This window comes from Chrysemys picta, chromosome 7 (genome assembly GCF_011386835.1).
Source record: "Chrysemys picta bellii isolate R12L10 chromosome 7, ASM1138683v2, whole genome shotgun sequence".
In the NCBI taxonomy this organism is placed as follows: Eukaryota; Metazoa; Chordata; order Testudines; family Emydidae; genus Chrysemys; species Chrysemys picta.
Window position 1 is genome coordinate 14,072,124 of NC_088797.1, and position 27,564 is coordinate 14,099,687.

At 41.0% G+C, this 27,564-nt stretch overlaps 1 protein-coding gene and 1 long non-coding RNA gene across 25 annotated transcripts in view; one reads left to right on the forward strand and one right to left on the reverse strand.

Moving 5' to 3' along the window:
• CNTN4 (contactin 4) overlaps positions 1-27,564 on the forward strand; it is a 657,650-nt gene that overhangs the window by 599,372 nt on the left and 30,714 nt on the right. For 11 of the 24 annotated variants that reach the window (XM_042849913.2, XM_008168071.4, XM_065550810.1 and 8 more), the window contains 2 exons: positions 20,859-21,034; positions 25,505-25,625. In XM_042849913.2, coding sequence (XP_042705847.1) covers positions 20,859-21,034; positions 25,505-25,625 — 297 coding nt within the window. The remainder of the gene's footprint in view (positions 1-20,858; positions 21,035-25,504; positions 25,626-27,564) is intronic. The other 13 variants (XM_065550819.1, XM_042849914.2, XM_065550820.1 and 10 more) reach the window with 3 other exon arrangements.
• LOC135972538 (uncharacterized) lies at positions 509-27,221 on the reverse strand. Its single transcript, XR_010589025.1, has 3 exons — positions 27,085-27,221; positions 22,880-22,970; positions 509-628 (listed from the first exon to the last, which is right to left on the reverse strand). It is a non-coding gene; the product is annotated as an uncharacterized LOC135972538 (long non-coding RNA).

The following is a 27,564-nucleotide window of genomic DNA, read 5'->3' on the forward strand; positions in this document are numbered from 1 at the left end:
GCAGAAATAAAAATATATTGACTCCTTCGGAGCTTCTTTTTTCAGTTCAGTTTCTTATTTTGCCTATCCAACTCTGATTTAAAGAAAGCTGGGTGCTGTGAAATGTCTATTCTATTAAATGTTAAATTCAGAAGGATTTTCCTCCCCCATTTACTCTTTTAGTCAATTAGTGGTTTTAAACCAGATAATTGCACAGATAAATAAGCATGTCAAGACTGGAGCAAGTGTCTTGTTGTTTCTAAATATTTCTGCTTCAGTTGGTAAAACTTATGGGAAAATGACTTTTTAAAAGAGGTCAGCTGTATGTCTACATTCCCTGTAGAAAAGGAGAGGTTTTTCCATTTGTCACCCTGTATTTTCAGCTTACGCCCACAAGGCATAGCTAACAAATTTACACAAGCTCACATGTTAAGACTAAGAATTATTACAACCTCTCCTACCATAAAAAAAAAAACCTTAGAATAATTCATGAAAAGGTTCATGCCTTCCGTTTTAGGAATTTACTTACCCTCACAGAGAAAGGAAGAGGTTCAAGAGGTCTCACTTAATTTCACTGTCAATAGATGATTCAGTCGATTTGCCTGTCGTTGAAGATCAAATCCATACAGCAGTTCAAAAAGGAGATGACCTGTAGGTTAAACACAAATGCTCAATGAGATGAAAGCAGGTTAATTAACACTTTTTCATCAACTTGTTCCAATTTAGTTTAACATGATCCATTTCAGAAAGGTTACAATATTTTGCAGTTTTCTGAATACAAATGAAAGTTCAATGTTATTAAAACAAAAGCATTCTAAAAGCACACGTAGTTGTTTTCTGATATATATCTGATGCCTACTTACGTCTACATCTGAGCGTGTATGTGTACGAGTGCAAAATATCAAGAATAAGTTACTTTGCACATGGCCAGATGGAAGCTGTTTTAATTTCATAGCGAGGGAAGACATGTAAAGAGCAGCAAGGCTGGTTAACTGAAGATTATCAGCCTGGTGAGTGTGTTTACAGTAAAGCGGATACATTTGGTTTATCATCCGACCCACTTTCCTCAGCTATCAGTAATAGAAAGTAGCTCAACTTTTGCTGGACTCTGACTTAGGGAAATGAGAATGTTTGTAACTTGTAGCATATGAGAGAATCTTCGAATCCAGTAAGTCAGGCAGCGACATCGTGGGAAGAAGGCCACAGATGCGTTTGACAGATTAAGTCGGTTGGAGGTAGCTGCAGGGTTAGAACAGGAGTGATGAGCTGACTAACCTTTCCTGCATCACTAAGCTCTGACAGTTAACAATTTGTACGGCTAACGCCAATGTCTGCAACATAAGAATAAAAAGAAGAATCCATTTCTAATTGGATGCAGTAGGCTAGATTCTTAGTAGTGCAAATTTGAGTAGCTTCATGGACTTAATGGATCAATTTACACCTGCTGAAGATCTGGCTCAGTGAATTGTTTGTTCCTTTGACTGTTTTGATTCTTATAAAGTTAAATGTGACAGCTGTGCGGCCATGGCTTAAAATTCCTACTGTCCCAGAACACCCCAGTGCAGAAAAAACCCACATCATAGGGGCTAGTCAAACTAAGTGAGTTTCAACTCTTAGCAGGTCTTTCTACTCATCCACTCTGAGGGGTGGGGTTTGTCCCTTTCCAGAGCAGGCAGGGAATGGACCTCCAAATGCATCACCTCTACAGAAATCCCACAGATCTGGGCAGGGTGGGGGAGAGAGGGCAGGGACTCTGCAGGATTGCCTCATATCTCCTTTGCCTTGGCAGCATGACTTCCGTAGGAGGGAGAAATTGCAGACAGGGTCGCTGTTATCTTCTGCTGTTATTTCCCTGATATTCTAACGGGAAAGGGCACCGCAGAGAACAGCACAATCCCTCCCTGAATATGCAACCCTGTCTTGGAGGAAAGGGAAAGCTTGTCGTCGAGTCAGTGGCTGTCAATGTGTGGGGAGCAATCTGACTCCCCTCCATTCATGTTATTGAAGGAGCATGGAGACCGAAACCTGGATATTACACACATTGAAAATGTGACTGAGTGTCTCAGTGCCTGGTGATAAGCCAAAGGGAGCAATGTGGGGGGAGGGAGTGTGAAATGGACAGCAGTGGCAAGAATTTTTCAGTGCTGAAAATTGTACACAGTAAAATTTGAAAACAATGACTCTGAAATCAGAGTAGCAGGAAGTCTCTTTCTAACATCTAAATTACTGAGCTAATGAAAAGCATTATGTAAGAGCTGGGTATTATTATTATTATTATTATTATTATTATTATTGTATTTACTAGTAAAAAAAATAGAGAAAGATGTGCTATAGTGATTCACTCACATCTCAACATTGGAGGCCTGAATTAATATCCTGACTTAGGTTACAATAGAAAGTTATCTTAATGATTGAAGGCTAGACATAAGTTGTCCAGATAACCAAACTGTCTGATATATTTCAAGATGACTGATCTTCTCCGCTCAAGAGAACCATGAATGTGAATGGCAAAGAGTAGTGTTGGAGATAATGATTAAAGGGCATCAGCAGAGCTAGGTCGGATAGCTACTATGGTAGCTACCAGCACTGGCCAAATTCATCCATGGTTTAACTGCATTGAAGTTGGGATGAATGCCCCAGTATGTCTTGGAGCAGGTACCATCTTTTCTTTATACACCTCTACCCCCATATAACGCTGTCCTCGGGAGCCAAAAAATCTTACCGCGTTATAGGTGAAACCGCTTTATATCGAACTTGCTTTTATCCGCCGGAGTGCGCAGCCCCGCCCCCCTGGAGCGCTGCTTTACCGCGTTATATCCGAATTCATGTTATATCGGGTTGCATTATTTCGGGGTAGGGGTGTATATATATATATACAGTGCCTAGAACAGCTGAGCTCAGGTCCTTTATTATTCTATATACCCAATGCAAATAATAAGTAGTTTCAGCCAAATCTAGCGCTTTTAGTTTCTCACTTTTATGAACACTAAACCCACTCTTTTATTTAACCATTTAAAAAATTCTTGAAACTAAAGTTTGAAATATGAAAATTAGTTTACACGTTGGTATACTATAGTTTGTCTCTCTTTGTATATCTTTATAAGTTAGCTCTTGAGTCTCATTATGAAGTGATCTACATAAGGAAACCTGTGATTGATTTGGAGTAAAAATCTGTGAAAAAAAAAAATTCTTAGGAATGCTTTCTAAGAATGCTTCATATTGTACTATTAGTCAGGAGTGGGAACTGGAGATTTTCAGCCACCTCAGGTTATCAGTAATAGAAGAAAAGCTCAGCTATCGAAATAAAAGTTTGCTGTCTCAAGATCTGTCAATGGGACAAGGAAACATTAATCAGTACTTGCAGGATTCCCAAGTAAATTGAGAAGAGGTTATCATCTTCACCAGAAAACAAATTAGTCTCTTCTGAGCATGGAATTTTTTAAAAAGAGGTTTGTTTTGAAGGGTTTTGTTTGGTTGGGCTTCTTTCAATTCTTGGCATTTGGTCCTTTTAGAAAGATGTGTTTTGTCTTCTGTGTTGGATGCAGTAATAGGGCAAAGGATCAACAGGATATAGGATAAAGATGTATTTTAAAATAAGAATTATCTACACTTATATGATGGTATTTCCCTCTATTATGCGGTCATGTCCCAGGGCCTACTTGCCATTCCCCACTTGGTCCATATACAGGCAGAATTTAACTTTACATGGAAGGCCTGATCCCACACTCCATATCTTTTTGTGCAAGTCCAAAATACGTTGGGTTGGAACCAAACAAAGTGAGCTGTAACAGCCACAGGTTGTGTTATGACCTACACCTCTGCATATATAACAGTAAGTTAATATAGCCTGCAGTCTAGTTTGTTTCTTTATTGTATTGCAAAAGCACAGTGTGGTTTTTAGTGTGGTTTCTAAAAGGCTTAAGGGTCTTAGACTTGACATTTGTGTTATAGAATCATTTCTTTCAGGGAGCTATTTGCTAACACTTCTACTAATTTTCTTCTCATTATAAAATAGTGGCAGCAGATGCTGTTTAGAGGAATACTTTGGTTGAAGTCATCTGTGGGATTGACTCAACAACCCAACCTGCAGAGAAACCATTGTAATAACAACAGGCTGTTGCCATTCATTGCTGAAAACTGAGGTGGTCATTTTTCCGGAGGAGAAATAACTGTAGGTCCCAGTGTGAACCTCTTTGCTTTGTTCTTCTTTTACACTGTCTTTTGTGTTCCTTCACAGATTCCAATATACAATAATAGAGAGAATTTGGTTTCCAGTAAAATCAACTCTGATAGTCCACTTCCTGTCTGATAGTCCATTTCCTGTCCAAAAGCATTTTAAGGTGGGAACAGGGTTTTTCAGACACAAAGATGGGGTGGGGAGAAGGAGAGGGAAATTGTGCATCAACTCAGAGATAAAAGGCCTGATTCTCAGCTAGAGCAGTGTAGCTCTCTTGAAGTCGAAGAAGCTAAGTCAATTTACACCAGCTGAAAATCTGCCTGTGTTTTTACTTTAAATGTACGGCTGTGAGTTTTGTTCAACTTGCTAAATAGAATAAAGACTGGGAGTCCGCCCCAGTGATAGTTCTGTTTAAAAAAATTAATACTTCATGGTATTCAGTTCTCTGCATCACTGAGCGAGTCACAGATAGAGAAAATAAGTGAAAATTGGTTAACTAGTATGAAAACACTTACTGTTCTTTAGTTTTGGAAAGTTTTTCTTCATCCCCTGGTGTCCCAAGTTGCTGAATTGAGGGCCATATTTGCTAATTTTATCCTCAGACATTTACAACACTGAATTTCTGCTGAACATTTTCAGCATATTCCTTTGATGCACATACTATGGTCAAGACTTTCAAAAGTGTCTGGTGATCTTGGATGCCTAGATTGTGACACTGCCTAGGAGTCTGGATTTTAGAAAGGGCTGATAAGACACCCTTTGAAAATCAGGTCCCTCATTGGTACTTCCAGTGGGGCACCCAAAAAGGTGAGTCATTAAGAATTACTAATCACCCCTGTAAATGAAAGACAATATGTAGCTGTATTTAGATATGTTATGTCAGCAGGTGGCACTGTTACATAGTCCTGGATGTTCTTTTTCTCAGTGTGCAAGCACTGTTCAGTCTTGGAAAAAATGATTGTATTATTGTTAGTTTTGTTATGTAGTTTTTTCTTGTGGGACTTATGGCAAGCAATAAGATGGAACTGCTTTCGGCCTTAATCTTGCTAATTAGGGTCGAATTCTTATGGCAGAGTTGCCCCTTGGGAACCAAGCATTGGTGTTCAGAGTGAGATGCCAGAAAGTGGATTGCTTGTGTGCTGTTTGTGCCCATGGCTGTTCAAGGACTGATGTATCTAGTGTAAAATAAAAAAGTTGCACTAAGACTATACCTAGACTCCACATCATTGATTTCTCCTCTACCAGGGAACCAAACTGCAAGGCCCTGATATCCGCTTCTGCTCAACAGAGGATGATAGATAGAATTTTGTCTTTCACATCTTGAAGAAGTTTGTAAAACTTGCAACAAATTGGCATGAAATCAGGAATGTTTTATTTTTTTAAAATGTGCAAGAGGTGTCCTTCAGTAACGCAGTACAGTTCAAATGAAATGTTATGGCCAGTAACTGTGTTATTCTGGGGCAAAACATGAACCTTTGTGAAATAAACATTAGAACTTGACTCTTAGCCAAATGGAAGAAAAAAGAGATGTTTTCCTGTGGCTTTATTTGCAACATGAATTGAGATCTAAAAGGCAGGTGTATGGCGGTTATATGTTTTACTATAACATCTGAGTGACAAAATACTTATCCGTTGAGTATGATCCCCTGAAATAGGATATTGTCACCCCCTAAGACATGTACAATCAAAATAATGGCACCAGGATATGGGCAGCTATATACCAGGATAATGCTCCGCACCCACTCCCAAACACACACATGCACATATGCATGTGTCCATATACTGGTATATGTAGACTGTAAACTCCATGAGGCCGTGGATGTCTGTTCTGTTTTACAGTGTCAAGCACGGTGGGGCTCCAGTCTATGACTGGGGCCTTCTGTGGCTACCACAATACAAATAATAAGTAATAATCACCAACTTTGATTCCAGCAACTTCAGCTTTCTGGGGAGTGGTCATCAGACAAAAGGATAGAGTCCATAAGTGGCTGAGAGTACCATATTCTGTATAGTAAATGTCCTGGAAGGCCTAGATTTTTGCCTAACCCTTGGGACCAATGACCAATTTATGGTATGACATCCATGATACTAGGGATTAGAAACTAATGCTATACCACGTTCATTGGAAATCCTGGTTTTCCATTGATGTCTAATGGTATTCTTTAGCTTTGGTGATCCCAGAGATATTAGACTTTAAAAAAGGTTTATTTTGATCTTACTGTTGCATGTTCACTAAATCCTGAGCTTTAGAATAACGTCTTGGCCTACATCCTGGGTATGGAGATGGCAGAGCAGAGATAAATATGGTGGCATGATGGGCATGTAGAGAAATGTAAGAATACATACAGCTCCATACAAATGCACAAACTATATCAATCACCTTATAGCTGATGTGTCTGAGTGCATGCATATTAGTTATTTTTTATTGCTCGCTTGTAACCCCTCGAAAATTTAAGCCAGCCCTTCTCTATATTTACAATCATTATCATTCCAAAGATATTTTAAAACACCACAAATCAACAATCTCAGCAGGCTACATTGTTCAAAGTGGCAAAATTCTTTTGGATGCTGTGCATGTGATAGTAGAACACACTGCATGTCATCACATTTGTGCAGTAACAATGGCTTGTTGCAAGGGGAACTGATGATTGATCCTTGAGTGACTTGTAATTTATCAAAGACCAGATATGATTGCTCCTGTATCTGATTAACCTTCCTTGTAAGATGGCCATCATTTTTGTAATGACAGTAGATTATTCCATACTTGCAAAGATGGATATCAGCTAGTATTAATCAATAGCCCACAAAAGGTGACACCTTGAATTCACTGGATTATCTATAAAGTCTGTCACAAATGGTACAATCATTTGTCAAATATACCAATTTCATATAAGGTACTTCTGAAGTGAAGGGCCTTTTATTTTAGTGCTAAATACAAAACGATACATGTATAGCAAAATGTATGCTTTGTTTTCCTATTGTAATCAGGCACCAATGCTGACTGCTATAAAAGAGCAAGTAAAAATTTCTCTGAGTGACAGATTTGATTGTCATTTCCAGACCCCATTAGATAGGATTCTCTTTGTCACATTTGTATGGAGAGAGCTTGATTTAATAAGATAGCATTGCACAGGATAAAATGGTGGTTAAAATGAAGTATTGTTCCCTGTTCTTACTTAAGAAACACCCTTTGTGCTCTCTCTCTCTGGACCAGATATATTTTCAATTATTTTGTCTTCATGGTGCTATAATGGTGCATCCCTCCCCGGTATCCTTTGATGCAATTCCATTCTTAATTTGTTTTCAGATTTAAATTAACCTTCATTTACTATTCAGCCACACAAAGAGTGTGTATTTCAGTATGCAGGAATGCTTGTTTGCTGATTGACTGCCTGGTCCTTTTCTGGGAGATGGGAGGTGTTAATTCCTGGGAGGGAGACTCTTACATCATGTTTAGACAGTTTTCAATCTATGGGAAGCCTTTTTTCAATGTCATTTTAAGAAATGTGTTCATAAGTTGTACCAAAACTGCCGTTCAGGTATGAATGGAGCTAAGAAGGAAACTGCCACTCTTAAAAGTGAACAGATGGACAGCTTAGTAGGAAAAGCAATGGAACAGTATTTTGCTCACATTTTACTTTAAAAGAAAAATTGCCCATGTTAAAATGAAATGGATGCTTCCTAACAGAAAATGGCTCAGGAGACACTGTAACATATATCTAAAAAGTATATAAGCTCTCCCTTTATGAAATGTGGTTCTAATGTAGCAAAGACTAAACATGTTAAGTTGCCAGGGTTGAAATCATACGGACACCCACTCAGGAAAGCATTTAAGCATGTGCTTAATTGCTGAATCGGGGATGAATTGGTGAATCAGGACCTTTGCTCCTTCAGAAAAGACCGCTTTTCTCCCCCTCCAAGCCTCACTCCCAATTATATACAGAGCTATAAATCACTGACATCCCTTATTACAGAAAAGTATGGCAGGAGTATATAGTAACACTATGGGTTAACTTTTCAAAAGCACCTAAGTCCTATTTTGAAAAGTGACTCAGGCACTTAGGAGATTAAGTCCATTGACGTGTCATGAGACATTTTACTCTATATCTGGCAATATCATACTACTGCAGAAAATAATCAATAACAGTCAAATGCTATACATTTTCTTATATGGATCATGCCTTACAAAGCAGTTCCTTTGCTTGAGAGTACACACGTACAATGGTTCATTGTACAAAAAACATGGAAACATATACTGGTATATGAAAAGAGCAATCCTGAGTCTTATTTATTATATGTGGAACATTCTGTGCTGTTGCCTTCCTGTAAGATTGACAGCATATAAGTGAAAGCAATGCAGGTGGATGCTGTGATATTGTAAAACAGAAGATTTTGTTTAACCATTCACCTTTGCTCTGACCTTTCCCCGTTCCTTACTCAAATGAATTTTGGCCATGCCCCATAAACTACTCAAACGATCCATTAGGATAGCTGTAGAAATTAGCATAGCAAACTATCACATGTTAGTTTAGCTATTCACCGGTTATTAATCTTCTCAGTTCAGGGTCACATTATCCTGTCTTCAGCATTTTTCACAGTGTCTGATGATGTCTAGAGTGTTAAGAGGTCCCAGAAGTTTGATAGTCACCAAGCTTCAGATGCTTTTGACTTTAAGTCAATTTGCAGTTCTTGTAGAAATGTTGCATTAGCAAATAAAAAAAAAGCAAGGGGGGGGGGGGGAATGTAGCTTGTCTGAATATTTAGTGTATTCCTGTGGGTGATTTCCAGTCTTTGATCACATATCGAAAGCAGAGTGATTTAAATGCTACTGTTGATTTGTATTATCTCTAGTCACTGTCTTGTCCTGCAAGGTCTTTCATAGATTGTCGGGCTAGAAGAGACCATTATGACCATCTAGTCTGACTCATACATAACACAGGCTATAAAATGTCACCCATTAAGAGACCTGCATTATGACCAATAATTCTTGGTTGAGCTAGAACATTCTATTGTAGAAAGTGATCCAGTCTTGATTTAAAGACTCCAAATAATGGAGCACATACCACATCCCTTGCTAAACTGTTCCAATGGTTAATTATCCTCGCTGTTGAGAATTTGCATTTTGTTATGTCTTTGTGGGATGCAGGCATATGCTAGGGGACTGGATGATGATTATAGATTTTTAGAGCCAAATTCAGAGGTAACATAAATGGCATCATAAGTTTACATGTCACCTCATCATTGTAAGTGGGTGAATTTGGTTCAGTCATTGGAATTTACACTTTCATTGTGTTTTCATTGGGTCATTACCCTGGTTCCATTTACCTGGATAGGTAGATATTCTGCCTGCGTTACATGGATGCCTTAGGTTTTTAACACTTCAGTTTAATCTGTATCTGCTAGCTCACATTGCCACTCTTAAGGCAGTCGTTATTTTCTTTAAAAGTTTGACAAATTTTATGACGACACCAAGAGTGTTGTTGAGCATATTTGCATGATAACCCAAGCATTATTTCTGCCTGCTCAAAAACGACAGTGTGGCATTCAATCTTCACTGTCTGCACAGGCAAAAATGTCACTTATTTATGCATGTTTAAAAAAACAAATCAGTGTGTCTTTTTACTCTCTCTTTGCTGTCACAGTGCTGACTGTTATCGGTCTGCTTCTGGGGGCTTTTCCAACCACTTCATGTGGTCCCCCCCCCCCCATCTGCTTAATCTCTCTCCTTGTTTGTCAATATGCCCTTTTGTCACCAGCCTCCTGCTTCTTGACCAAACTACAACTGCAAGTACTTCTGGTTCCATCACATTATCATCTATAGAAACAGAAGAAGAGGTTATTTAATTTATATCCTAGCTAATTTATATCAAAACACTGGCAGACACCCAAATAACCCTTTCCCAGAGAATTAAAGTCAGCCCTAACATGGCAAGGGAAAAGGCCACTGAATTATTTACATAATGCAATAATTTAGTCACAAACCAAGAATGGCCATAAACATCACTCATAAAATAGATCACCACTGACTAAATATTTTCATTTTCTCTCTTTTCCTGCTTTATTCTACAGCCCAGAACTCAGGTGGAGGTGTACCCAAGCTGTTACATCTTTGTAATCCTGTTGTCCTTTTTTGAAAAATTCGGACTTCTTTTTTGCTTAGAACAAACCTTGAAAATATGTTTTGAAATCACACACACACACACACACACACACACACACACACACACACCCTCCATGTTAGGTTTCCTGTTAAACTTACATTCAGGCACCAAGTGTGGTTTAGTACCAATATTATGCCATTAAAATATTCCTGGAAAATGGTGAGATCATCTCTTATCTTACTGGTATTTTGTTACCCTTACAAGACAACCTAGCTTCTTAACCCCTGATGTTGAAGCCAAAAGTCAGCAAGCAAAATTTCAACAACAGTACCAGAATGACCTAAATTTGAAGGTGAGAACATCTGCTCACTCAGGTGAGATACACGTGCTAGGAACACTTTAAAATTCTGCAGCTTACACAAAGGAAGATAAGACTCAGTCTTACGTGAAACCAACATAATGCTCTACAATGCAGGGCAAAATCTAGGGCATACTGCTTTGGTATGCTGCCCATTATCTCCCTTCATAATGGATTTCCAAAGTCGGACACATCCAAGGCCAAAATGAAATGCCTGGGAGCAGTTTCTGCTATATTCATGTAATCACTGGTCCTTGCCAGTTGAAACTAAGTAATGGAGATCTTTGAACAGCTACTTACGGCAAAAATAAATTAATCAAACAAAAATATTTCAAAAATCATCTCCAAAATTCTGGGGTTATAATTTATCTTTAAAAATTGAATTTAAATCTAAATCCTTGTAAAGTTGTATGAGTGCCTAAGCAAAAAATGAACTTTGAAAGTTAACTCTGATGTTTGCATCAGAAAATCAGGTAGTTAAATGGGTGGCGCTTGTATTTGCACTTGAAAATCATTTCAGGTCCACAACTGCAGGCACAATTGTTTGTATCTACAAGAATGGATGCGGAATGGGGGCAATAGAAAAAATATAGCCCTATATCTGCTTTTGCTATGGGTATGCACATCAGGGTCAACTGAGGCCTATGAAATCAGACGCAAAAATGACTCAATGTAATTTATTGAACTAATCTTTCAGTATTGTTAATCAAAGTACATTTCTCCAGAATCAACCATGAATGCACAATCAAAAGTGATAACTTAATGCATTTGAGTGGAATTTAGTAAAAACTGTGGTCTATTATTCTTCCACGGGGGATGGGAGGGAGGGGGAGGTGTTCCTAACATTGTTAAATACCTGAGGCCATAGAATGGCTGGCCTCAAATATATAGCTACTGCATAAATTCCCAGACCCACACAAAGGATGCTAAAACTTTACTGAACCTTTTACCCTGTTGTGTCTTATCTGATCACTGTACATCAACAGCAAAGGCAACATTCTGTGCATTTTCAATAGTGTTGGACTTGACCCTTTGTGCTTGGCATTGCTTTCCTTTGTCTTACTGCTTGTTTGAAGCATCTGGTAATTGAACATAAACTCCTGCACTTGAGCATTCATGCTTGAACCTGAAATTACCTTGTCATCGACATTGGCTTTCATTAAACATCTAACAGACACCCTGGCATGCTCCAATGACAATACGTGGTACAGGAAGTCAGAACCTTGTATGCTGAAATGGCCTTGGCCTATACGGCACCCTCTTTTCCAACTCAGAATGAAATCCTCTTCATTGCTTTCTCCAGCAGCCACTTTGGCCATTCTGTGCCAGAGCTACTCAGGATCTCTAACTCAGGCATCGCCTCCGAATCGATTGCTAATATATGGGTACCAAATGGTACCCAGGAGCTTGAAGAAAATTCCATGAGTTACCTGAGCAAAGACTCACTTTTTTTCTTCCAGGTAAAGAGCCAGACCAGGTTTGTTCTCTCTCCATGAGCTAGCTTCAATTCTTAAGGGGGGAGGGATAGCTCAGTGGTTTGAGCATTGGCCTGCTAAACCCAGGGTTGTGAGTTCAATCCTTGAGGGGGCCACCTAGGGATCTGGGGCAAAATCAGTACTTGGTCCTGCTAGTGAAGGCAGAGGGCTGGACTCTATGACCTTTCAAGGTCCCTTCCAGTTCTATGAGATAGATATATCTCCATATTCCTCATGTACGTAAAACATGGGAGGTAACTGGCCCACTCTGTTCGGCACTGGTGAGGTCTCAGCTGGAGTACTGTGTCCAGTCCACTCTAAGAAACATGTATAAACTGAAGAGTGTTCAGAGGCAAAAATACAAACTGTCTAACTATAAGGGTAATTAAGCACAGCAATAGGCTTCCAGGGAAAGCTGTGGAATCCCCAACACTGCAGGTTTTAAAGAACAGCTTAGACAAACACCTGTCAGGGATACTTGGTCCTGCCTCAGTGCAGGAGGCTGGACTTGATGACCTGTCAAGATCCTTTCTGGCCCTACGTTCTGTGATAATAGTCTAGTCTCCTGAAGGCTATAATACTTCGATGTAAGTTTAGATGGTGGGTTTAGTGTGTGGACACTGGGTGGTGTTGATGGCATGTGATATGCAGAAAGTCAGGCTAGATGATCTCATGGTCCTTTCTGGTCTTAAACTCTGACTCTATGAAGCTCTTTGGGGATCTGGGTCTGGGTCTTCTTATGCTTATACAGTGAGAAGCATAATGCTAATCTTCTGGAGATGTTTAATAATAGTGGAGAGCAAAGAGAGACCAGGTGCCTTATGAACCCTGTCTGTGCCATTCTTTACATCAGTCCAATGGGGCTTTATGATGAGAGCATGAGATCTAGTGCAGCAGTTCTCAAACTGTGGGTCAGGACCCCAAAGTGAGTAGTGATCCTGTTTTAATGGGGTTACCAAGGCTGAATTAGACTTGCTGAAGCCAAAGCCTGAGCCCCACCATTTAGGGCTGAAGCCCAAGCCCGAGGGCTTCAGTCCTGGGTGGCGGGGCTCAGGTTATAGGCCCCCTTCCTTGGGGTTAAGCTGTTGGGCTTCGGTTTTGCCCCCCGCCCACCCCCGCCCGGGACAGTGGGGCCTGGGCTTTGCTTTTGCCCCCTGCCTACCCAGTGCAGTGGGGCACGGGTGGGCTCAGGCTTCAGTCCCCGCTCCTGGGGTCGTGTAGTAATTTTTGTGATTCAAAGGGGGTCGCAGTACAATGAAGTTTGAGAACCCCTGATCTAGTGATTACAATATAGGAAGGGGGGGCAAGGCACCTGGGTTGTTTTTCTGTTGAGCATTTCCAGTGACTGGTAGAACCTTGAGAGAGTCATTTTGGCAAAAAATGTAAACATAGGGACTTGAAGCTAAGCACTTACATATGTATTTAGGCACCTAAATAAGCTCTCTGGTGCTCAGAGGTGCTAAATCAATGGAAATGGTAGGTGCCCATTGTTATGATGATTTTTATTTGTAATATAGTAGTGCATAGGGACTCCAATCAAGATGGGGGACATTTGTACAATGCACCCCACATACAGAGGAGAGAGAGAGAGAGTCCCTGCTCTGAAGAGTTTATAATCTAAATAGACAAGGGTGGGAAAAGGGAAAGTGCTATTATCCCCATTTTACAGATGTGGAATCGAGGCACAGAGAAACTGATTTGTCCAAGGTGTTGCAGAGAGTTTGTAACAAAGCCAGGAACTGAACCCCCATCTCATGGGTCCCAGTCCAGTGTCTATATCACAAGGCTTGCCTTTTTCAGCCCAGTACCTTTGAAAATCAGGTCACTTGTTTAGATGACTAAATACGTATTTTGATCCCTAACTTTAGAGACCCACATATGAAAACATTAGCTTTACGTCTCTTTGGGACCAATCATTTGAGATGCTCAGCTCCCACTGAATCACAACTCCTTTTGTTCGTCTCAAGTTGTATGTTGTAAACAGTATTCAGCCTTTTGGGATTTAAAATACTCTATCCTCCCACCTCATTCAGGACTTAAGAGGTTTCATCCTTTGTTTGCTAAGCACTTTGATGTCCTTGAATGAAAGGCACTGCAGTTATTAACATTATAGCATTCCCATCCCTTCACAGTCTGAGCACACCACATTGCCAGGTTGGAAGTGAACACACTTGAAATGGGACCCTGTGTGGTGCAATGCAATGGACCAGCAAACCAGCCTAGCTCTAGGTAGAAATCACCAATTCATTTGACATCTTTTTGGTCACTAGGGATAAACTGTTATCCACTGTGGTGTCGTTCATTACTCTGTTGTTGCTCACTCGTTTCGTTCAGAAGCTGACACTCTCACATCGGGCACCGACTTTAAAAAAAATGCATCTGTCTCTGACTGTCTGCCTCTGATTTATTTATGTTGCTTATTTTGTGCCACAGCAGATTGTGTCCCACTGTGTCATGTACTCTAGATCAACATGACACAACACAGCACTGCGTGATCTACAACAAGCAAATATGGCAATGCGGAGCTGTTTATTCTAAACAAACAATCCCTCCTAATGGACACAGAATCAATAAAAAAAAATCAGGGCAAGCTGGTTTCTTTTCAAATTGGATAATTTGTTCCCCTCAGACAGTATCGGTGATACATACAGCTAGGCAGTTTGTAACTATAAAATGTGTTGCAACTTCCCAAAATGAGACATGAAAACCAAACAGTGCAAACAGCCAGAGAAGATTTTCTTCTGGTGAAATACAAGTGACAAAAGCAACAGTTACAGCAGGCCCACTGATGACAAATGCTACCCACATCTTCTCACTTTGAAGGTTAACAGGACTACTCTTGCTAAAAATATAGTGCAACATAAGCAGACTAAACTAAACTAATCAGAAATACAGCAGATTTTGGTAGCCTGCAATCAACAGTAAAAGAAACAATGCAGATCAAAAGATAGGTCAGGAAAGCTTGAATTCTCTCAGACGTCCTTTCATATGTATTATGGGCCAAATCCTTAGCTGGTGTCAATTGGCATAGTGGCACTGAAATCAATGGAATAATGCTGATTTACAGTAGCTGAGGATCTGGCCCTGTAAGCATATTCTCTTCTCAAATCACCTAAGCTTTCAAAACACACTGGAAACTCAGCCAGTACATGATCTGTCAGAGATTGTTGGCATGCAAAGAAAAATTGTATGTAAAATAAGAAAACGAAGTTTCCTTTACATGATAAGCACTAAACCTGTGGTCCTGAAAATTGCTGACTTGAGGGCAGCTTTCTTATTCTACTGAGCTTTCAGTGACACCTACAGGCAAGAGTGTTAACTACTCACCGACAGTGTTTGTAGCAGTGAGTCAGATCAAACTGTAAATCTCGTCATTTACTGCCTGTCCTCTCAATACTTAGCTAGGAAAGCCTTTGTATTAATTATGGTTGAAATCCGTCCCTTGGCAATGGGAATTGAACTCTTTCAATGTACACCAGGGCTGCATTTGGCCCTATATATATTAATCTACAATATATACTTACATATATGCATACAAAACATGCTATTTCACTCAATTGCTCTTTTTTCTTAATCTGTCATTAGTTCCTTTTCAAAACTGGAAAGTGGATTTTTTTTTTTTACCCATTTGGTGTTTGAAGAAAATAAAAACCTCTAGAGAAACTGAACATTACCTTTTTCAATTTAATATGCGGCTGTATTTCCAATTGTATCCGTGCAGTAACGCTAGCTGAACTTTCTCAGAACTCACGTTAAACAATTTTGATTGCTCTTATTTTTAAAGCCATACCAAAGTGCACAAGAGGGCTTCCAAAAGCAAATGTTCACTTGAATCGCAAATTAAAAAAACCTTTCAGTTTGACCATTTTTTAAAAACAATTAGCTGCCCTTGGAAGTCTTCCTCTGGGTAAAGGTTACTTAACAAAGATAGCTGAGGAAAATAATCTGTATTTAGGAGAACATCATGGTGGAAGAACAAAAAAAACCCAGCTCTGCTGTAGTATATGGTAAATAGTTCATTCGTCTTTCTTGCATAGTAACTAAGAGCATAGAGAATGAATAAATAAATAGTTATTTCCTGGCAAATTTTTCATAAAAATCCTTGTTGTAGCTAACTTTGAAATATGAAGGCGAATCAGAACAAGTTTGGTGTCATTGAAGCACTCTCTTTGATTAAATAGATGCTTCAAACTATGGATTTTAATAATGCAAATCAAATAACTTTGATTACCATTTGGCCTCATATTGCCAAGGTCTGTCCACTTGACTGTCCTCAACTGGCTTGTGCATAACACTTTCCATTTGCTGCTGCAACTAGAACTATTAAATAGAACTTTTTCTTACTTTTCCAGTCCTTGAAAACAGATTGGTAAGCATTCTGCCCAGAGTGATTTGTAAATTGCATCACAGAGGGCTCACATTCATGCTAAATATGACTAGGGTCAAAGTCTTGCCTGTATTCCACTCAGGTGTCATTTGTCATCAGGCTGTATCAGCCGTTCAGTGCAAAACAGTATGTTAAAATATAACATCACTGTGCTTCTCGACACTAAGGGATTAGGAACCTCAGGCAAGGGCACCTGTAGCTCCTATCGATTTCCACTGGGATTATGCTTAGCATCTCTGAAAGCGTGTGTGTGTGTGTGTGTGTGTGTGTGTGTGTGTGTGTGTGTGTGTGTGTGTGTGTTCGGCAACCAGTCCGTGCCCTTCCCTTTCCTTTTGTAGTGATGACCTCTTGCATTTTTGCAGGATGTCACAGGGAAGTACAGACTAGACTCAGCAAAACTAGCCACTAATATTTGTTTAGGGCACAATCCTGCAAGATAAATTATAGGACTCTAGTAGAAGCTGAAGGTGATCAGGACAAAAGCGGGGTGGGAGGTGTGAGAGGAGGGATTTTTCAGTTTGTTAGCAATTCCAAAAAGTAAAAAAAAATCATTCAGGTCCACTGAAATATTTTGTTTTGACAAAACAAACATTTGATTTTGATTTTGATTATTTGATTTTAAACCTTTTTGATTTTTTTAAAATAAAATTACTGGAAATTTTGAAAAAAAATGGAACTGAAAAATCTAAACATTTTATCTTGAAAATGTCAAAACTGGCCATTTCAACATTTTTGGGAAATTTTATTGACTTTTTTCCAAAATAAAAAATTTCAGCTAAATCAACACGAATTCAAGAAATATTTTGTTGTCACCAAATCAACATTTTTTAAACTCAGTAAAACAATTAGTGTAAAAACATTTGCCCAACTTTGCTCATAAACTTGTAGGAAACACTCATGTTCTTAAACATTTTATAGGGTTTTTGGAGAGGGCTGAGGGACAGGACAGTTCCTGTCTAAATGATTATTGTAATCCTGCTAGGATTTTATTGTAGCATTAAGATGTGTTAGGACATCTAGAGCTTTTGATAGGTGGGTTTTTATTATTATTCTTTGAAATTATTCGGGGGATGGGGGATGGGAAATGCTAAGTGCCCTCAATTTCCATTAACTTTACTTTACAAGATCAGACCCACAGGGAATTTTGCATGAGCGTAGCAACACCAATGAAACCCTCACTGGTACAAACCCTAGGGTAACATGCTGGACTGCTGTAAAGAGTAGCTTGAATCAAGTATCAGAGGGGTAGCCGTGTTAGTCTGAATCTGTAAAAAGCAACAGAGGGTCCTGTGGCACCTTTGAGACTAACAGAAGTACTGGGAGCATAAGCTTTCGTGGGTAAGAACCACACTTGAATCAAGTGTGTCTTAATCCATTCCAGGGGTTGGAGGTGGAAACCAATGTACTCAATCTTTTAGACTCTGAAGCTCTAGCTAACATATAACATTTATAATGAAACACAATAGTCAGTACAGATGTTGTAGGCCAACTTATGGTAATACTATACCTGTGTTGGGAGGTACCATATTGTATTTCCTTACCTGTTCTGCTAGTTTTCCTGCTGCACATTGTGGAAATCCGTATTACCCAAGTCTTCTATTCCTTGTATTTATGTAGTTAGTGAACCAACAACGGTCCAACTTCATTCTAAAGTCCATTTGAAAGCATGATCCAAACCCTAACAAAGTCAGTGGGACTCTTTCTCTTGACTTCAGTGGGGTTTGAATCAAGCTCTAAATGCCCAGATTTTAAACATTTACCTTTGGATTAGATACATCATGTAGGAGATGCCTAAACAATAATTTTATCATCCTACTGCGGGAAGCCAACCCCGGTATCCCAGCAATCTGCCAAGCTACATTGCTCTCAAACACTACCAGATTGGACTCCTCAGGTGAGTTAGGTTGTCAGATGCCTATCTTCCCTGGCTTGTGAATCACTTTGGGGCCTAAGCAGGAGATGAGCATCCAGACGCCCACAGTAAGGCAGCAGTGTGCATGTTCAGAGAGAGAAGCAAAAACAACTTGGGAACGTTTACTGCAAAAACATAGGTGCCAAGTGAGTTTAGGCGCCTACAGGGTTTCAGTGGAAGTTTTGGGCATCCCAGTGGTCCCCGAAACTGGGACTTAGATAACTAAAACAGACAGGTGCATAACTCCTTTTGTACATTTAGGCCCTTGTCCCCTGGCCTTGTCTTTGAACAAGTTGTAAAATATTCAGCAGTGTTTATGCATAACGTTTGCGTCTATGCCATGATGAGAAATACTCCTTAATATCATTACATTAGTGAACTTAGTCTTCGTCAGTAAGACATATGGTGGAATATTTGCTTTGTTGTATCTCTGAGAATGTCACTAGGATCCTGCTGTCTAAGTATTGAAACATCTGATATCTCAAGACAGAATGAGAAAATCTTCATAAAGAGCTGTTTGGGAGGAAGGGTCACTGCTATTTTAAAAATGAAATCATCATTTTGGCTTCAAAGGCATGTAAATCAAGGGGCAGGTGTGGGAGAAGAGGGGTGGCTGAGAGAAAATATCTGTCGAGAGCTACAATATAAGCTTTGAAATTTTAATAATGGTAAAATTCATCCTTGTGCAGGGAGCCAGCATAAGGCTTATGCATCACTTAAAATCTCCCATTTAAGAGGAATGTGGTGCCTAGGCCTCGTGTGGGCCCTCTTCAAAACATAATTTCACCCAAATGGACTTAAGAGCATCAGAATTGGGACGATGGTAAACAGATGTACCAAGGAAACACACAGTTTGCGATAAGAGCCACAGATAAGGGAGGTTCTGACTAGCTTTAGTTTAATTTTAGTATGTTCTTGCTTCACTTTGATTGCTGCTACTTTAGCACACTCTATGATTCAGACAATAAGTGCACGTTAGTCCATGAAGGAATGGTATCGAGGTAATGCTCAGTTTGCAGAATACTCACAACCCTTTTTCTGATAACACTAGTGAATAGGGTTACCATCCGTCCGGGTTTCCCCGGACATGTCTGGCTTTTTTAGCTTTAAATGGCCATCCGGGGGGGATTTCTAATAAAGTAGAAATGTCCGGGATTTCCCCCTTCCCCTAATGCAGAGTGCAGCGCGGCTGATTGGACGGCTGGGCCTGATTGAAAGCCGCTCGCAGCCACTGGGGCCTCTAGCAGCCAGAGTCCCTCCCCCTCCCCCGCTCCCTCCTCCCCCGCAGAGCCGCACCACAGTGTTTGTCTGCATGTGCAGCTCGCAGCTCTCCCTCGGCCTGGTGCGGGGGGGCAGGCAAGGGATCGGGAACGGTTGGGGGTTAGATTGGTCGGGGGTTCTGGGGGGGGCTGTCAGGAGAAGGGGGTGTAGAGAGCAGTTGGGGCAGGCAAGGGACAGGGAACGGTTGGGGGTTAGATTGGTCGGGGGTTCTGGGGGGGGCTGTCAGGAGAAGGGGGTGTAGAGAGCAGTTGGGGCAGGCAAGGGACAGGAAACGGGGGGTTAGATTGGTCAGGGGTTCTGGGGGGGGCTGTCCAGAGAAGGGGGTGTAGAGAGCGGTTGGGGCAGGTAAGGGACAGGGAACGGGGGGGTTACATTGGCCGAGGGTTCGGGGGGGGGGCTGTCGGGAGAAGGGGGTGTAGAGAGCAGTTGGGGCAGTCAGGGGACAGGGAGCAGGGAGACTTAGATAAGGGGTGGGATTCTGGGGGCAGTTAGAGTGGGGGGGGGTCTCAGGAGAGGGCAGTCAGGGGACAGGTAGGGGGTAGGGGGATTCTGAGGGGGGGGCGGGAAGTGGGAGGGGGCAGGGCTAGGGCGGCACCCCGTGTCCTCTTTTTTGATTGTTGAAATATGGTAACCCTACTAGTGAACCAATACATTGGCTGATAAACCTTGCAGCATGTATTCCCACATAAATAGAAGGTGATAAACTGACAACAGGAGGATAGACAGGTTCTGATGAAAGATTCTCTGATCTTTGGCCCCTTCCCTACATTTGAACCAAACCTTTCAAATTTGATTTCCCTTCTCCCCGCCCCCTCTCCACATCTGGTCTTTACCTTTTTATTTTTATACACCTCTCCCTACCCTTCCAGGCTGCGGCTGGAAGCAGACATCCTGAAAGTTTTGCAGGTGGTATTTTCAACTCAGCTGAAAACAGAGAACTCAAGGGCCTGTTCTTACAAAATTCCTCGCCCAGTTTTACAAACTAAATAGTTCAATTGTTCCTTTAAGCATCCTCCTAACTCTTAAGTTCTTGTCCTAATTGAACCTCTTAACCTTTTAAAAGTTCACCCACCAGTAAAGAGGTTGCAACAAGCTGCCTAGTGTTGTAATCAGTTCTTGAAATCTATGTATTTCTAAAGGAGAAGGGATTCATTCTTCTCTTGTGTGTTCTCTGTTTGTTATTTACAGATCCAACACGGGTTGTGGTGCCACCTTCCAGCACGGATGTCACTGTTGGAGAAAGTATTGTCCTGCCTTGCCAGGTATCTCATGATCACTCGCTAGATATTATGTTTACTTGGTCATTTAATGGACACCTGATAGACTTTGAGAAAGACGGGGATCACTTTGAAAGAGTTGGAGGGGTAAGTATTAATATTAACAACCCCCAAAAGCCATTCACATGTTATGCTGAGACACAGTAATGACCACAGATAACTGAGAAAAGGACAGTCTACACAGAACCAGACTTAAAGGGAAAGATAAATTATATCCCTGCTAAGAGTGAGAACTTTATCTTGTGTTTACTGACTACTAAGCAACGCATTAAATAGGTACAGTATCCTAGTTTTGTGGTAATTCATATAGCCCAATATGACTGAGATTTCTCATGGTCTATTTTTCTGTGGATTCTTGGGGAACATATTTTATGCCAATACATCCCACTAATACTAAAGATACCTACAATACATTGGCAATTCCCTTTGCGTATAACAGATTTCTTAATCTGCCCCAAGGTGAATAAATTCCTTAATGTTCTCCTCCTTGCTGAAGCAGCAAAATATAAATTGAATGTAATTGTAAAACTCTGTATTCACATAAAAAATCGAAGGAATTTGGGGAACACCGCTTTTCTGGAGCTCTGTAACCTGTTTGATTAGTCTTTGTCATTGTCAGCATGTTTCTATGCCCTCATAAATCAATGTGTACTCACTCTTGTGCCAGTTTACATCTTCAAAATAAGTATCCCCTCCTCCCACAAACTGCATAATCTGCATAGTATTATGGACAGTGTTGCCTCTGGGATCAGGTTTTCTTTCAATGTTTTACCATCTGATTTTTCTGTCTGTGTGATATGGCTGGCTGGTATTAACGCCACTTAATACTTTTTTGTTTATCTGAATTCTAAACTGTGGCACCAGATAATGCAAATATTTTCAATGACCAAAGAATATGCTACTCGTAGGTTAGAAAGATTGTGCCCATGAAAATATGGTATGGAGTAAAAGAGCAGGTTTGACAAGAGTTGTAACCATTTTGATCACATTCAAAATGTAAAGTTGCTCATTACAGAATAGACTATGGGATTAGGAAAGCATCCATAAAAATCCTCTCTGCCTTGTGAGATACATTATTTCATTTCAAATTCACTTAACTAGTGACCCCACACCTTTCACCTCTAGGACACTAGTTCAAATACAGCAGCTCCCAAAGTTATTACTTTGTCTGATCACTGCCTAGCGGGCCTGTGTGAAACGTATCCACTTTCTTCTAGAGTTGTTTGGAGCCCATCAGAAAACAACTACCGAAATCGGCACTAATTAACACTATTGTTAGCAGCTTCCATGGAGAGTCTACGAGCTAAATGGGCATAAGGCATGAACCACCCTCTCCCATCTGCTGAATGAGGCGTGGTAAATTGATGTGACAGTGTGGGGAAGTTTGCCCGACTGCTACCTGTGCCAAACCTCTTCTGTCTGTCAATAGAGGTCTCCATGGCTGTGAATCTAGTACCCTTGTGGCCATTAAACTCACTGAAAAGACCTCCAGGCCTTAATCTTATAGTTTTCTTTTGTTTTTAAAACAAAAGACGTTGGGCCCATTCCTGGTCCCATTGAAATCAATAGGAATTTTTGCATTTAGTTGAATGGGATCAAGATTTGGCCATTTTTATAGTATTTATGGGTCATATTGTCTTTTCTCTTCAAGGATCCACTGCATGGCAGCAGGAAGAGCACCATGAGGCAGCCAGTCTTTCTGCATGGTACTTTGTCTGTGACAGTATGTTTGAGGTTTGACTTAATAGATGTAGGTTGGTATTTTCAAAGGAACCTAAAGGAGTTAATGCATCCAAATCTCACTGAAATTAAATGGAAGTTGAGTGCTGTTTAGGGATGGGCCCTTTTGAAGATCCCAGCGGCAGTGAATATACCAATTGTCAAAGCCACTAAGTTGAAGTCATTTCTCAAAGTCTAAAGCCTTAAATATACCTTTGCAATCAAGGTCCTCTGTATGAAGATGACAATCTCATGGTGCTTTTGGTGTTCCTGCAGTGTTCACAAGCAGGTTTCCTCATGGGGCCTGTAGGAAAGAAAAATGCCATACTACTTCAGTACAAATTCTTAGAGATGCCTTTGAAAAGAAAACAAGGGAGCGGATCAGGCATAGAGTCTATTTCATTAATCACATCAGTACTTGGCCTCTCTACTGAGATTATTGACATAGATATCTCATTTGAAAGGGGATTTAGTAATGTGAAACCACACCCTATAAGAATGAGATCTCATTACACATGGACTCATGAACAGCCATCCTGAGGTAATAACTTTCAGTCACTACCAACAGTAGTCAGGATCAAACTGTTGACCTAGAGGTGAAAAGAGCCCCTGAGTCATCCAATGCACCTTAACATCTAAGATCTTAACAGTCATTTGAGGCAATCTAAGGCACTATTGTCAGTAGTTTGAAATATGAATAGTACACTTGCTGGTTTAATGTGTTTTCACCTGTAATTGTTTTTAATTTTCACACTTTTTTGTAATACCAACCATCTCTGGGAGTCTTACACATTGGATGCTATAAAATGTATATGATTAAGTCAGGGCCGTCCCTAGGGAGGTGCGGGGCCCGGGGCGGAAGTGACGAATTTATCACTTTCGGGACTGACCCATCACTTCCGGGACTGACCGCAATGGCCAATCGCACCGGCCCGTGGGGTCCCCCAAAGCATGGGGCCTGGAGCAATCACCCCGATTTGCCATACCCAAGGGACAGTTCTGGATTAAGTCATTATAAAGAAGGTTTAAAATAGGAATAACAGATCCATGAGTCTCTCCCCACCAGAGCCAGCTCTAGGTTTTTGGCCGCCCCAAGCAAAAAAAAACCAAATCCTCCAAGAGCGCAACTGCCGAAGCAAAAAAAAAAATGCCGCCCCTGGAATTGTGCCGCCCCAATCACGTGCTTGGTTTGCTGGTGCCTAGAGCTGGTCCTGCTCCCCACAACCAACCAAACTTTTGGATGTTATTCTTCTGATTGAAAAAAATTGATAACACAGATGAAAAGTTTTCACCCCTTAAATTTTCAAAGGGGTAAACCACAGGTTGAGTTGTTGTGTGTGACTTCTTTTGAGGTCACTTGGGCCCAGGACCAAAATCCCTTGCAGTTCACTGAAAATATAAGGTTTAGGTTCACTTCTGTTTCATTTGAATAAAAAGTTTGAAAACTGGGTCGGGTGAAGGTACAGTGCAGTATTTCATACATAGACAAAGTCCATGTATCTTATCATATTACATGCTTATATACCCAACTGTGGTAGAAAAGATGAAATATGATGTGTGATTAAAAAAACATTGTTTCAAACAAAAGCATTAGCTGTCACATAGGTTATACTCATAGCCTGGATGGAAAGTTTGCTTTCGTTTGGAAATTCTATGCTATTTTTCACATTTCCGATTTCATCTAGTTGTACCCACTCCATTTTGTGCAGGTCTGTTGAGGGTTTAATCTCTAACCTAGTTGCAACAGAAAAAAATATTTCATTTCATTTTTTTCCGTTGTCTGCTTGCATTCAATGTAGCTAGCAGAAAAGATGGAAGAAATCAAATATGTATTCACTAGAAGTAGTAGAGGGAGAGAAAAAGGTTTCCATGTGTGGCTTGCATGGACTTTTCACAAAGTTAGAGCCTTTTCTAGACTTTAAACAGAGTGATGGTCTCCATTTACATTTCTCAGGTGTGAAATTTAGTGCTGCAGGGAAAAGCAAATGCAATTTATGAGCCTTGTTGTTATCATTTTGAGGGTGGGGGCGAATAAAATTAATTTGAAGATGCAACATATCACTCAAAGATCTGCACTGTAGGGTACACAGCAACAGAGACAGCTGTTTCTAGTGATTACACTTGATAGGGCTACAAAACTAAAATTGCAAACTTTATTACTATTCTTCACTGAAGATGCCGTAATCACAATCTTACACTGAGATTTCTAATGTACTGAAAGCATTGTGTCTGGTGAAGAGTATAGAAATACTGAGATACATATACATATATAAACATAATTAGTTCTATTCAACTGCTAATCAGACATGCATTAGTGTTGTTCCACTCTAGGTGAAGCAAGATTTCCTTAGAGAGTACTGTTCTCATGATCTTTAATATATGAATTGTGGGCAATCAAAATGCTGGCTGTAAGACAAGGCTGTCAAACTATTGCAGATGCCTCATAATTTAGGCTGGTTTTCACCTATGAAATGACTGTAGGCAGAACATAGATATCTGAATACCAATTAAGTCTATACATTGGATGGCTGGAGAGATAAATAAGGAATCATAGAGAACCTGCCTCACATAAGTTTTGTCACGTCATTTGAATGGTAAACTGTCTAACTGACCCAAACCCGACTCCCCCATCCGTTGTAGAAACTATAATTTTAGAAATGCTACTGCTCTTATCTTCAAGGCAGGTTCACATATTTATAATAGGCCACACAGCTTCCATTACTAATGTTTTCATCAGCCGGTGTAAAATAAATCCATTAGTCACAGTGTCCTTCGTGTGGTAATGATGTTTAGAGCTCATTAAAAAGTAATTGTAACCACTTTTCCCTACTTTATCAGCAGGATTCAGCTGGTGATTTGATGATCAGAAGCATCCAGCTGAAGCATGCTGGGAAATACGTCTGCATGGTGCAAACAACTGTGGACAAGCTATCGGCTACTGCAGACCTGATTGTAAGAGGTATTTGAATTTTGTTGCTGTTGTAAAACTACTTTTTGCACTATCTGCTGTTCTTGGTAATACAATACATGGTCTCAGAGAAATTCATTAAAATCCTAACACCTTATCATTATTGTAAGAAATAAGCTCCAAGGTACCACACAGTACATTTTCCAAACTCTGCACACAAAAATCCTTGTATGTGTGTTTATATATCCATCACAAAATTTTCATAACTTGCAGAAACAAGATTTTATATTGAATTACTTCTGCAACTGAAATACTGTAATGTTAATTCAATAAATTTGTTGCTGTCAATACTGCATTGCTTCTCCAGATTAATCATGATCTAGTAAAACCACCGTCATGGTTAACTTTGAGATCAAATCCTTCGTGTGCTTAGATGATCTGTGAATGTGGCCTTTAATTTGAATGTATTAAATCTTCATTCTGGGTCACAAGCATGAATATAGCCTGGATTCAGTGTATAGTTGCTGTGTTGGAAAAAATAATTGTTAGTTTCAACCAAACATGCCCATTCTGCTCATGCAAGGTGCTGAGCAATCTTAGTTCCTACCAATTTCAGCGGAAGTTGAGGGTGCTCAGTACCTCATAGGAATGGACACTATCCCAACACCCAGACCTGCAACTTGCTCTAGTTGCCTTTGTTAGATTGCCTCAGCAAAGCAGTTATGAATGGGATGGGAACTGAGATCAAATTGGACTCTCACCCCGCTGAAAATGTCCCTCTGGGTCAAGGTAAAGGCAGGTACATTTTGGGCAGTGTGAGGAGAAGCTTGCATACTTATCTGCCAATGGAAGACTAGCAAAAGAATCTGAGTCCTCGCTCCCACTCCCTTTACCCAGAGGCTTCCCTGCCCTTGAGGGCTCCCCTTCCACTCTCCTGTCTGGCAGAATCCTCGTAACCCCAACAAGGCTGATCCCAGGATTCCTGGGGGGGCTCAACCCCCAACCCTGCTGTGGTCACCTAGGACAGGGGCTAGGGTGTCCCCACTCCGGCGTACTCTCTCTGCACTGGGCACCTCCCTGACCCACTGATTATTTCATACAATTTAAAGCAAATACAAGTTGTTTAATTAACAATTAATCTAAAGAAAAGAATAAGGAAGAATGGGGAAAGGTTAAAGGAAAACACATCACCCCGCTCTGTGGCAGGGAACATCACAAACAGTGTCTCTGGACATCAGGGCACTTCGCAGTCTGTTCCTTGTAGGTCCCAGATTTCCTTCTCAGGCCCTGGCTGTGCTGCAGGGATGCTGCGGGTTGGACACTTGCAATGGTGGTGGCCACACACCTCCGGGCTTTGAGTGGTGGGACCCTTCTTCCCAGCGTCAGCCCCCCGTCAGGTTACGGTCCCCCTCCCGGTCTGGCCTGCAAGGACCCTTGGCTAGGGGTGTCTTTCTGTGCTGGGCCCTTTGCCCAAGGTCCCCCCTTGGCTGGCCCCACTTGCTCACCACACCTGGCTCTGTGGCTGCAGCTCTGCTCCCAGCACAGGATCTGCTGTCCCTGGGCTGCGTCTCTGGCTCTGTGGCTGCGTCTCTGCTCCCAGCCTAGGATCTGCTGTCCCTGGGCTGTCTCTGGCTCTGTGGCTGCGTCTCTGGCCCCTCTGGATCTGGCACGGTTCTGCTCTCCAACTCAGCTTGGGCCCCTGCTTTCTCCTTAGCTCGGCCCCACTCAGTCTGACCCAGGCAATTCCAGTTCACACGGAAGACGGGACCCACCCCTGGCCTCCTGTCATGCTGATTAGCCTGCCTGCCCTGTCAATCAGACTGACCTGGAGCATTGGCCTCTCGCCGTTGTTCCTGGGGGCTGTCAGTCTCAGGGTCCTGATTTCCCATCGACCCCTCCCCTTTTAGTGCTGGGAGCTAGCCAACCAAAACACCCCCACTGAATGTTAGTAAGGGGCAACAGTCCCCTTACAAACTCAATGAATGATTTA